This window comes from Nicotiana sylvestris, chromosome 8 (genome assembly GCF_000393655.2).
Source record: "Nicotiana sylvestris chromosome 8, ASM39365v2, whole genome shotgun sequence".
NCBI classification, from domain to species: Eukaryota; Viridiplantae; Streptophyta; class Magnoliopsida; order Solanales; family Solanaceae; genus Nicotiana; species Nicotiana sylvestris.
In genome coordinates, this window is record NC_091064.1 from 215392718 (window position 1) to 215406520 (window position 13803).

At 36.9% G+C, this 13803-nt stretch overlaps 1 protein-coding gene across 1 annotated transcript; it reads left to right on the forward strand.

The window, feature by feature from the left end:
• The first annotated feature begins 597 nt into the window (after nucleotides 1–597).
• Nucleotides 598–1590, forward strand: LOC138876340 (uncharacterized). The gene has a single exon (XM_070155252.1). It carries the CDS (start codon nucleotides 598–600, stop codon nucleotides 1588–1590), a length of 993 nt encoding a protein of 330 aa, XP_070011353.1.
• The last annotated feature ends 12213 nt before the right edge of the window (nucleotides 1591–13803 follow it).

Consider the following 13803-nt stretch of genomic DNA (forward strand, 5'->3'; position numbering starts at 1 on the left):
TTTGAGAATTCACTTCAAGCTTTCAAGTCTTTGGCAAACAATGAACTTAATTCTCAAGAGCTTGAAGAACAAAGTTAAACGCGACTGTGGACCAATTCCTAAATCGAGTATCTGTTGTCCTTAGTTGAGTTGTAACTTTGTGATTGTTCTTATTGTAATTCCTAAATTGCTTAGCTAGAAGTGCTACTTAGGAACTCCTTTGTAAAATCATAAACTTTCTGAGTTTGTGTTGTGACTAGAGTTAGTCATAAGTTAAAGTATTTGTAACTAGTGAGTGACAAAGTGGCTTGTGGTAAGTGTATCACAAGTTAGTTGAGTTGAAATCTTTGTAATAGGGTTATTACAAAGTGGCTTGTAATAGAGTATTTACAAGTTAGTGAAATTGAAAGCCTACAAGTGTAGGTCGTGGTTTTTGTCTCCTTGAGTGAGATTTTTTCACGTAAAAATCTCGTGTCTCATTTACTTACTATTTCATTAGTATTCTCAGTTGAAACTCATAGAGGACCAGGTATTCTATAGTTTGGTGGACTCATATAAACTAACAATTGGTATCAAAGCGGGTTCCTCCTATCAGGTTAACACCTATGAAGGATCTGTATGGCTGCTCCACCAAATTTCGAAGGAGGTCAATCTACGTATAGACCACCCAGGTTCAATGGGCAATACTATGGGTGGTGGAAGATAAGAACGCATGATTTTATTATGGCTGAAGATTCTGAATTGTGGGATGTCATATGTGACGGTCCTTACATCCCAACAAAGGCTCTTACAGAACTTCCATTCTCAATGCCAAAAACCAGAAAAGAATACACCGACGCAGATAGGAAAGCTGTGGAGAAATATTTTTGTGCCAAGAAAATTTTGGTATGTAGAATAGGACCTGATAAATACAATAAAATTTCTAGTTGTGATACTGCAAAGGAGATATGGGAAGCTCTACAAACAGCACATGAGGGAACCACGCAAGTAAAGAAATCCAAGATTGATATGCTCACCACCGAGTATGAACTATTTAAGATGAAGGATGATGAATCTATTCAAGATATGCACACAAGATTCACCTCTATCATAAATGAGTTACACTCACTTGGTGAAATTATTCCCAGAAACAAGCTAGTGAGAAAAATTCTCAGTATCCTGCCCAATTCCTGGGAAAGCAAGGTGAATGCTATTACTGAAGCAAGGGACCTGCAGGAGCTGACCATAGACGAGCTGGTTGGAAATCTGAAGACCTACGAGATGAAGAGGAAGATAGACAATGCAAGAAGAGAACCAAAGAAAGAAAAGAACCTAATACTCAAAGCTGAAAGTAATGACTCGAGTGAGGAAGACAATGACATAGCTTACTTAACCAAAATATTTCAGAAGATGATCAAAAGGAATGGAGGAATACTAAGAAGGGGCAACTCCAGCAAACCAAAGAACTATAATCTCTACCATAAGTTTGGAAAGTCTGGACACTTCATCAAAGACTTTCCTTTCCTGAAGCAAGAGTACTCCAAGTACAACCCCGAGAAAGTAGACAAGAGGAACCCGGTTCCTGACAAGGACTTCAAGAGGAAGAGATCTGCTGACAATGTGGTGAAATAGGCTCTTGCAGCATGGGGACACTCCTCTAGTAAATCTGAAGATGAAACTGATGCATGTGACAACTCCATGATGGTAGTTGAAAGTGAGAAAAATGAATATGATTCAATATTTTCTTTGATGGCCCAATCAGATGATGATGAAGACGATGACAAAAGTGAGGTAAATTTCAAGGATATTCAGAGAAATCTGAAATCCTACTCTCATAAGAAACTCATGTCTTTAGCTAGTGTATTGATTGATGCCTATCATAGTCTTGTGGAGGATAAGGATGCCTTGACCTTAGAGCTAGGAGAAGCTGAACAAATTATAGATGATCTGGTAGTGTGCGTAGTTGATCTAAAGGAAACTATTTGTGAGCTGGAGAAAGAAAAACTTATTTTAACCAAAAAAATTGCTAACATAGACATGGAAGAGATGACTTAGTGGTTGTAGTTGTTGACCATAAGGAAACCATTGAAAACTTCAGAAAAGAAAGAGAAGCCTTTATGAAGAGAGTGACTTAGATTGAGGAAGAAAGAGATGATCTCTTGGTAGTATTTGCAGACCTAAGGGAAACAATAGAGGGACTAGGGACTGAGTCAAAACCTGGAAACTTTGGAAAAGGAAAAGAGGTAGCCAGTGAGGAACACATTAGGCTTGAAAATGAGTTGAAGGCTGTGAGAACTAGTCTCTGTGTTGAATCTGAGAAAAACAAGCATCTCCAGACTAAATTGGAAAGAGTAAAAAATGATCTTGAAAAGTCCCTAAAGTGGACCTGGTTCTCAGAAGCTATCACTGCCATATACGTTAATAATGGTGGAAACAGGCAGGGAATAGGGTTCCAAAGGGAGAAAACCCCTTACAACCCCCATAGCAAGTACATTACTGTACCAGATAACTGGCTGTGTACCCACTGTGGGAACAATGGGCATTTCAAGAAAAATTGCCAAGCAAAGGTTCAGTCCGTTCAGAAAAACAAAGTGTTTGCTGAAAATGTAACTACTAAAAAGGGACCAGGTTCCACCCACAAAAAATGCATATTACCTGCATGGACTAAGAGAGCCCTTATTCATCCTCTTGTCTACTACAAGGGACCCAAACTTACTTGGGTTACTAAAACTAACTCTTGATCTCATTGTGTAGGGAATAGTGAAAAGAAGCAGTCAACAATGGTTCATGGATAGTGGATGTTCAAAACACATGACTGGGAACACAATGGACTTTCTTTCACTAAAATCCCTGCAAGGAGGGAGTGTATCCTTTGGAAATGAGAAAAAGGGGTACATTCTTGGAGCTAGAAAAGTCGGGAAATCACTCACTCACTCTATTGAGAATATGTACTATGTCAATGGTCTTAAGTACAGTCTCTTGAGTGTCTCTCAAATTTATGATAAAGGAAACAAGGTAAAGTCCTTGTCCAAGATATGTATAGTTACTAATCTAGTAACTGGTGAAGTGGTACTTGTGGCCAAGAGATACAAGAACATCTATGTCACTGATTTCGAGTTCATACAAAGTGGTGATCTGAGTTGTCTGAAAGTTGTTGATGATGATGCTGAACTCTGGCACAGAAGATTGGGGCACACAAGCTTCTCTCTTCTGAACAAACTAATTCAGAAGGACCTGGTCCATGGTCTGCCCATGTCAAAGTTCAAAGTACAGAAAGTATGTGATGCATGTGCTAGAGGAAAGCATGTAAAGTCCTCTTTTAAGTCTACAAAGGATGTAATCACCTCAAAGCCTCTTGATCTTCTGCATATGGATTTATGTGGCCCTATAAGAGTGCAAAGCAGGGGAGGAAAAAGATACATTTTTGTGATAGCGGATGGCTACTCCAGATTCACATGGACTCTGTTTCTTAGAACAAAAGATGAAACCTTTGAAGTGTTTGTGGCTTTTGTGAAGAAAATCCAAGTGGAGATGAAGTCTAGAGTCGCATGTATTAGATCAGATCATGGAACAGAATATGACAATGCCAAATTTGATGGGTTCTGCAATGAAAATAGCATTACTCACAACTTATCAGCTCCAAGAACTCCCCAACAAAATGGAGTAGTGGAAAGGAAAAATAGAACTCTTGAAGAAATGGCAAGAACAATGTTGATCGACAGTGGGGTTGCAAAGAACTTATAGGCTAAAGATGTCAACACTGCCTGCTACTTGGTGAACAGGTGCATGATCAGATCTCTCCTGAACAAAACCCCCTATGAGTTGCTGAATGGAAGGAAACTCAAGCTGTCTCACCAAAGAACATTTGGGTGCAAATGATATGTTCTCAACAATGGAAAGGATCAGCTTGGCAAATTTGATGCCAAAAGTGATGAAGGAATCTTTCTGGGATATTTTTTTCCAAGCAAAGCTTACAAGATATACAACAAGCAGACTCAATGTGTTGAGGAAAGTGTTCATGTTATCTTTGATGAGTCATATCCTTTTTGTGAGAAAAATGCTAAAGATGATCAAGATGAAGAGCCCTTACTGGTTCCTGGTGAAGTCATTGGCATGACAAATGGAAAGGCAGATATGATGAGCCAAGTGAATGAGCTAAGTGGAGAGAATGTTGCGTCTTCTTCAATGGAACCATGTACCTCAATTACCACCACTGAAGCTGAAGAAAGAGTGGTTGATGCCGTACAGAGTACTCCACCAGTACCTGAGAGAAGAACACAAGAGAACCAGTTGAATATACCCAGATCCTCTACAAATGATCCTCAAATGCCCAACTGGAAACACAAAAGCTCTCATCCTCTTGACAACATAATTACTCCTCTAGATTCTGGAGTACGAACCAGGTCAAAAGCCAAAAATTCACTTGCTTTCTCAGCCTTTCTCTCTCAAATAGAACCCAAAAATATCAAGGAAGCCCTAAAAGATGCAGATTGGATTACAGCCATGCAAGATGAGCTGCATCAGTTTGAAAGGAACAATATCTGGCACCTGGTACCTAGACCCCAGATCGAACTATTATAGGAACCAGGTGGGTATTCAGGAACAAGCTTGATGAACATGGAAATACTACAATAAACAAGGTCAGACTAGTGGTTCAAGGCTACAATCAGGAGGAAAGGATTGATTATGATGAAACATTTGCTACGGTCACTCACGTGGAAGCTATTAGAATCCTAATCGCTTTTGCATCTCATATGGAATTCACCTTGTTCCAAATGGATGTTAAAAGTGCATTTTTGAATGGACTTCTTAAGGAAGAAGTCTATGTGAAGCAACCTCCAGGGTTTGAATGTCATGAATACCCTGAATATGTGTTTAAACTGGACAAAGCATTTTATGGGTTGAAGCAGGATCCTCGAGCTTAATATGAAAGGCTGTCAAAGTTCCTTCTAGAAAATGGTTTTACAAAAGGAAAAATTGACAACACCTTGTTCCTAAAAAAATGGGGAAGGAACCTGCTCATTGTTCAGGTCTATGTTGATGATATCATTTTTGGGGTAGCAACTGATTCTCTGTGTGAAGAATTTGCAAAACTAATGGGAAGTGAGTTTGAAATGAGCATGATGGGGGAGCTGAATTTCTTCTTGGGTCTTCAAGTAAAACGGTCCACAAAGGGTACATTCATTTGTCAGTAGAAATACATCAAGGAGCTCTTGAAAAGGTTTGATATGGAAGCATCAAAAGTGATAGACACTCTCATTGCAACGGCCACTCGACTGGACATGGATGAAATCGGATCTTCTGTGAATCAAACTATGTATAGAGGCATTATTGGGTCTCTTCTCTATCTTACTGCCAGCAGACCCGATATTGTTTTCAGTATGGGGCTATGTGCCAGGTTTCAATCAAATCCCAAGAAATCTCATTTGAAGGCTGCCAAAAGAATTTTGAGATACCTTAAGGGAACACATGACCTGGTCCTGTATTACCCCTCAGGAGATAGTTTTAATCTCATTGGGTATGATAATGCTGATTATGCAGGCTATCTTGTGGATAGGAAAAGCACTTCTAGAATGGCTCACTTTCTAGGATCATGTCTCATCTCTTAGGGCACAAGAAAGCAAAACTCAATGGCTCTTTCAACAGCTGAAGCAGAATATGTAGTTGTAGCATCCTGCTGTGATCAACTCCTATGGATTAAGCAGTAACTGGAAGACTTTAGGGTAGTTAATGGGTGTGTGCGTCTTCTATGTGATAACACCAGTGCACTCAACATGGCTAAGAATCCAGTTCAACACAAAAGAACCAAGCACATTGATGTGAGACATTATTTTCTGAGGGACAATGTGGAGAAAAGGCTGATCTATATGAAGTTCTGCAGTACAAAAGACCAAATTGCAGATATCTTCACCAAAGCATTGAGTGGGGAACATTTTGAAAGAAACAGAGTGAAACTGGGGCTATTGAAGCCCAATTAAGAACCTGATTCCTCTTCAATTGGCTATGAAAATCATCTTCAGGTAAAACTAGCTAAAGTATTTCTGGCCAAGTCTAACTCACTTCAATACCGTTAGAGGTAAATACACATGATGAGTATAGAAGCTGCAGATGCATTGCATGGATAATAAAAGAAGATTGAAATTTTCAATAACAGGTCAAGAACTTGGTCCTTGTACCAAAGGTTAGTAGTTTTGTACATTCTTTAATACACGTCTTGAAAATATACAAATATCAACTGCTATGTCATCTACCTTTTCAGACCCTGCTGTTACGTCCCTTCACTTCAAATCATTCCATCTCCCTCTGAAACGTTGCATCTCTCCAATGCACAACTGTCGTTTCAGAACCAGTTCATATCTCTCTCTTCATAATTATCCTCTCTCATTAAAAACCCTTCTCCCCTCTTCGCATACCATAGTCCTCCATTAGAACCTCTCCAAAACCTTTCTTTCTATCTCTTCAATGACTGACACCAACTCCACAACTCCTATCTCAGTCGTCTTTAACACTGAAGAACTTATTGAGCCCTCCGCCCTCAATGAGTCTTTTGTGACCATTCATGTTCTCATCACTAAAATTAATCCTAACCCATATTTCTCGTTTCCCTCCAATTCTAAGACAACTATCTCCGAAACCCCTAAAATTGTTGATCCTTCTTTTCTATCTTCTGAGGTGCCCATTGATCAAGGGGAAAGTGGAGAACTGGGTAAGAATCCTGAGGTCGCAAAGGTTTCCGCCATTATTGTTTCAGATTATGTGGTGGACACGGAGCCTATTGAGGAAGAAAAGGTTGTGACTATCTTTGTGGTATCTGCTGACGGTGTCCTACATTAGATAATCTCTTAGAAGAATGAGATACAGGGTATGAGGGGAAAAAGAGCCATGGTAACTGTTGAGGGGTCTGCACTAGCAGAAACTACTGGGCCCTCTTGTGAGGAATCTAAACCCTCTCAGGAGGAAACAGGTCAGGGTTCTCACTCCCAGTCCAGTTCTGCTCCTGCATTTGCTGTTGCACCCTTGGATATTTAAGTCCCTGGGATGAGGTCTAGTGATGAGGAGGATCTAGACAACCTTGCTCTTGACGTTTTCATAGTCAAGCGAAGGGTGGTGTCCACTCCTGAGTCTTCTACTAAGCGACCTACTACCAAGTTGCAAGCAAAGGTAGCCTATGACTCTTCCCTTCAAAAGAGCAGGAAAAGCAGTAAGAAGAAAAGGAGGATATTGGTGAAAGACAATATTGTCGTGTGTGATAAGGATGTTCTAGTGGTGGAGGTTGAAGAAGAAACAACTGAGGAACCCAGTTCCCTAGTGAGAAGGTCCCAGAAGAAGAAGAAGGAATCTCCTTCCATGGAGAATGTTACAAACCCTAGTTCCAAGTTGAAAGATGTTGTGAGTGAGCTCTGCGCTTCTGATGAGGATGAGTTAGTCAAGTATAAGGGAAAAGCAAAATCAAGTGGAGTGAAGTCTGGCAAACGAAAGTCTGAAACTGTTAAGGAACCTGGTTCTGTGAAAAAGTTGAGGAGTGAAAGTAGTTCTGCTTCAGAACGTCTAAGGCACCAAAAGGTTCTGTTGGGTCGTACTTTTGACCCAACAATCTTTGATATGGCTAGTATGCGTCAAGTTCTTGCAATGGTTGAGTTTCAACAATGAGGGCATCTGTTTCACATGGATGTACCCAAAGTGTATGAGGATGAGATTCAAAGCTTTTATGCCAGCCTCTTTCCCGTTGATACCGACTATATCAGTGCCTTGGTGAATAATGTGGACATTGAATTTGATGTAAGTTTGCTTGGGGATATTCTAAAAGTCCCTACGGAAGGTGTGTCTAGTGTGAAAGATGCGTGTTAGTATAATTTTCGGAATGTTGTGGTAAAGGATAATGAGAACCAAAAGAGGGACCAGATCCATAAGAAGGCATTACTCCCTATTTATCAACTGCTCTTCGAGTTGGTGAACAAAGTTCTGTTGCCTCGTGCTGAGAGGAGGTCCATGACCTCTAAAGCTGATCTATTTTTAATGGAGAAACTAGATGGTTTTAACCCTGTCAATCTGCCTGCTATCATGATCGAACACATGCAAAAAGTGGAAACCTTCAAGTACGGTAATCATGGTCTTCCATATGGGTTTCTGCTTACGCAAGTGTTTAAGTTCTTTAAGGTGCTGCTGGGTCAAGGCAAGGTGGGAACTAAGAAACAGACCTTCTCACACACAACATTGGAAGAATGTATATGCATAGAGAAGAACGGGGGGTTAGATATTACATCAACCATCTCACAACTCATTAATGCTCAAAATAGTGCAACTGAGGAGATTCGAAGTTTGAAGGATAGGAATGCTATCCTGGAAGGTCAGCAGGCCCAAGGGGCTCCGGAGTCAAATGAGGAAGTGGCTCGTTTGACAAAAGAGAATGCTGATCTCAGGGCACAAGTGGAGAACCTAAAAGCAGAACTGCTCGATGAGCAAAAGTCGGCCAATGCCCGAATAGACCTAGTTCTCCAAACTCTTGCTGCAGCTTCCAAGCCCTCTACTCCTAGTGCCCCCTAAGTAACCCTTTCAGTGACCAATTTCTGGATTGTTTTTTTGTTTTATGACTTGGCAGATGTTTTTGTTTTTTTGCTATGATGTGGTTGAGATGTATCAGTACTGCTCCCATTTTTAACAGTCTAATTTTGCCTTTGCTTTTTTAAGCAAAGGCATATGTTTAATATATATAATCAATCCTCTTTTGTTATCTAAATGCTTGCGTTCTCTGTTTTCTCTTCTCTATCATGTTGTGTGCACATAAGTGGCATGAGTTAGCTAGGCAATACTTCTTTATCTTGTTTGACTGCTTGTGTATTTCTAATGATGCCAAAAAGGGGAAGTCTAATTGAAAACATGGATCTGATTAAGGGGGAAGCATCAAGCCAGGGGGAACTTGTGAAGTTCCTGTTACTTCATCTTGTTATTTCTGCTCTAAATACATGTTCTCAATGTCTAAGTTTGTCATCATCAAAAAGGGAAAAATTGATGGGTTTTCAATATCTTCGTTTGCAATCACTTTCCCTTTGACCTACCAAGTGCTTACATTATTCAAGTGATGTCATCAAGGGTGCATTAACAAGAGCATTATAACAAAACATCACTTGAACATTTGAGAATTCACTTCAAGCTTTCAAGTCTTTGGCAAATAGTGAATTTAATTCTCAAGAGCTTGAAGAACAAAGTTAAATGCGACTGCGGACCAGTTCCTAAATCGAGTATTTTGTTGTCCTTAGTTGAGTTGTAACTTTGTGATTGTTCTTATTGTAATTCCTAAATTGCTTAGCTAGAAGCGCTACTTAGGAACCCCTTTGTAAAACCATAAACTTTCTGATGAGTATCCTTCCAATTATGCATTGAATGATTTTCTTTCCGTGTCTGACAACTTGAGTTGAATAGTGTAAGAATCTTGATTACAATTGCTTCCTTAATTCTTTTTATAACTTTGGACATTATGCCTTCCAAGTCTCCGGTGCATAATCACGTTCCTTTGCTTAAAGATTCTTCCACAAAATATTCCTCAATTTCTTCCAATAAGTCATTGTAAAAGTTCTTCCTTTTTATATGGGAAATATTCCTTGATCTTGGAAAATAATCTCTTTCCATAAGATAGATTTTACTACACCATAATATATTTTCTTTCCATAGAAAATATATTCTTCATTGACCTTGTAATATCTTTCTTCTATAAAATAATAGATCTTCTCCATAATTTTAGCAACTTTCCTTTCAGGATATTGAAAAACTTTTCTTCCATAATTTCCGTAGATTCTTCTTCCAATATTGTAATAAGTCATTCAATATTTGAAACTTGACTTTCAAATATTATTCCTTCTATGATGCTTGGAGATTAACTCTCTCAAAATAATCTTCCTTGATAAATTCTTCACAACTCTTTCCCGTATTTATCTGGATCTTTACCAGCATCTTCTTTTATGAATAAACCTGTGCAAAAATAAGATTACCACAAGTAAGTGTTCTTTGATTAATAATTATATTGGGTTGTTATCATCAAAATTAATACATGAAACCTTGAAGCTAACCGTTCTTGTTCAGTTATTCAATCTTCAGTAGGTACAATTTGGACTTGTAGAATCAGATTGCTATCTTTTACTTTATCAACTTTTTATTCTAGCATGATTATGATTCTCTTAAAATGTCTTTTGTTTCAAGGACATATTCTGAACTTGAATGAACTATCAGTAAACTGTATTTCAGTATAAAGTTTTTTTGTTGTTGCTTTATTTTTTTTGATTTTCCACCCGGTGTCTGGTACCCACATTGGAGCCCGACTATATCTGGATTCACGCCGCGTAGGGCCCCATTTGGGGAACTGTTGTTGCTTTGTTAATCAACCTTTTCTTCATAATTTTTAGGTTGTTCTTTAGAGAAAGCTTTTTAAATTGTTGATGTAAAAGAAAAAAGAGATTAAAAAAAGAAAAGAAATGATGGTAAGACTTGGAGCTCAGTTGCAATACTTTTTGGTGTTAACAATAATCTTGACCAAATTTTTGAAAATGGAGTTAACAATGATTGCTTTGTTTTGAATGGAAAAATGATCAAATCAGTTTTGCTAGGTTTGTTTTGTTGCTAATGAGATTATAATATAAGATTAATGAAAGATATTAATTGATAAGTTTAAATCATCTTGTGTTATTGAGAATCATGTTAATAAGATACTAGTATGGGTCTTTACTAGTACTTCATTCTTTATGGCCTAATATATATGAAAAGTTAATTTTTAGAAAATTTACGAACTAAGAAATTCTAAGATTTAATTTTAAAAAATATTGTATATTTTTATCTAACAGAAGTGTTATATACTTGTATAAACTTGCTATTAAGGTAATGTGGAGTCCACATGTCAGAAATTCTTCGAGAAAAAAAAAATTGAATTTACCTTTCAGCTTTTGATGATGATTTAAAATTATCCTCAAGTTGAGTTGCATTAGAGCTCAAAATCAAAATAAAAGGAAAAAAAAAATCGAACGAGGGGGATAAGTTATACCAAAAATCTAACGGAGGACAAAATTGCTTAATTTTCAATGACATAGGAGCAAATTTGACCATTTTTCCAATATAAGTGTAGGCATATATATTTTATTGGAATTAAAGTCGTAAAGTAATTTGGACAATATATTAAATTCAAGATATATTAGTTCAAATAAATTTATTGGACTAATATAACTGGATTAGTAATAAGTCCAACATATATGAATAAGGTTTAATCCATTGGGCTTGTCCATTTAGTTGGGGTACACATAATGAGTCCACTTTATTAGGCCCAATATGCCATCTTCTTAGAGGCCCAAGTTTGGTGCCACGTGTCAAATGACGTGGCACGCCAAGTCAAATAAAAGAGCTAATAAGACCATATCACGTGTCAAAATGACAAGGCATGCCAAGTCACATTAAAAGGCTAATGAAATCGCGCCACGTGTGCAAGTGACATGTTCTGGCAAATCAAATGCGGTCATGTCACACTTCAATTTGATTTGTCGGAAAGAGTTTGTTTTTATCACAACTTCTCCCTTCCACGACTATAAATAGGGGTCTTAATAACTCAGAAAAGACACCAGAAGTTATAACAAGAAGCAAGAGAAAACTCGTGGATCAAACGCCACAAATTTTTCTACAAGTTTCAAGCTTCAAGCAACCAAGTTCAAGTTCAAGAACGAAGAACGAATCAAGTATTCAAGATCAAGAATGAAGAACGAATCAAATTCAAGCTCAAGAACGAAGAACAATTCAAGTATTCAAGATCAAGAACGAAGTCAAATCAAATACAAGGCGTTCAAGATCAAGGCTACTTGTTCGTGATAAAATTCGTGGCAATAATCAAAGTGTTCGCGACGGATAAATCAAATAATAATTCAAGATCAAGCTGAAAGGCCCTTGAATTTATACTAGAAAAGTAGAATCAGAGGAATCATAGAGATTGTAACACTCAAATATTCAGAATAATATACTATAATTGTTGCGATATTTTTCGGTCTTGATTTTATTTTCTTGACGCAATTTATTGTCTACAATAATATCACATGTGATTTGATGTGGGTGTCCAAAATAAATAAGATATGGATGGACTATAGATGGGATTAGGGAGTTGTAAGATTATATTTTGTTTAGCTGGGAAATTTGTAGAATTTGAGAAGTTGTAGTTTGTATTATTGAGTGATAAATTGGGTTTTTCACTTCGTTCACTCCATGAGCAGTCAATCATTATATCATACTATATTATAAGCATTAAGATCAAAAGTTGAATATGAAAGGCCAAAATAATCCAATAAACTTAAGTGACTATGATACCCTTCAAAAAATTATACCTTCGTAAATAAGTACAAAACCTTTTGGTTCCCTCACCCTTTTGCAATTAATATTTCAAAATTCTTGTATAATTTTGCATAACTATGGGGGAAAAAATTCTTTTTGTTATATTTCTATTATGGTCAGTCGCTTCTTACTTAACCGTACACAAAATTTTACAAACATTTAATTCTTCCATTCTTTAAAAAAGCAGATAAGTATTAGTTTCTCTTTTTATTTATTGTACGGATCATTTCACTGAAACAGTAAAATGGAACAACTTCAAGAACAATATCTACAAAGAAATACTAGGTGGTGACATATACGGTCATATTATATGTTTGTAACTCATAACAACTAAGTTTATGTAATTATAAAATACACTTGTCTCATTAAATATAATTATTGATCTTCGCAAAGCTATCTAGTCAATTTGAGTTCAACAGTATATCTCTAAAACTTTATTATTTTTAGCTTGTATTTTTATTTTATTTTTTTTGAAATTTTGGTGTAATATTTCACATGTAACATATGCAGCGCACGTATCAAGACACTATAAAAGCTAAAGATGTTCCTTCAATTTCCTTCCCAATTTTGAATATACTTCCTCTGCACCTTTAATTGGTCTGTCTCTGTCCTTTTCACACTTTTATTTACTCTTTGCTGCTGCATATTTCTTGTATTTCTGCACTACCAAAATGATCAATTGAAACAAATTGTTTTCATTATCTCCACCTGTCTACTATCTTTCTATCTTGAGGCATTTTGCAGTCCAAAACTCATTTTCAGTAATTCTTTGTCTTTATTTACCAACTTTTACTCCATATTTTCCCTCCACAAAGAACCATTTTAAGCCATATTTAAATCTAGGGACGATAATAATTCTATTAATGACTCATGCAGTTTTTCAATTTGTCAAAATACAAATTATTAAATTATTCGTAGCATTTCAGAAAGATAAGGATCAATTAGTTTTGTGGCTCTTTAGAAATTTATTTTTAGTTTTTTGACCCTACCTCACATATATAGAAACTAGAACATTATTGAAGTTTTTGAAGTTCACTCTCCCCCTCTTCACACATACAATAACAACAATAACAGACTCAGCTTAATCTTATACGTGGGGTCGTAGTGTGTACGCAACTTTGCCCCTATCCTATAAAGGCAGAGAGACTGTTTCTGATAGACCTTCCGCTAAAGAAACAGTAAAAATAAAGCAACAAGCAATAACAACAGTAATATAATCAGTAATGGAAGCGAGTAACGTAATAAAGTAATAAAGAACTAAGAATAAATGAACACAAGAATAGTACAACTAGTATACTGGTAAACTCACAACTAGGGGTGTTCACAAAAATTCGAAAACTCGAACCAAACCGAAAACCAAATCGAACCGACCAAAAAAACCGATACGTTTTGGTTTGGTTTAGTTTTGGTTTTGAAATTTAAAAACCGATCAAATTTGGTTTGGTTTTAATAAAAAAATCGAACCAAACCGAATATAGGAGTAGCTATTTA

Excerpts from the sequence above, each read along its gene's own strand:
- LOC138876340 (XM_070155252.1), top strand. The coding sequence starts at position 598 with ATGGCTGCTCCACCAAATTTCGAAGGAGGTCAATCTACGTATAGACCA.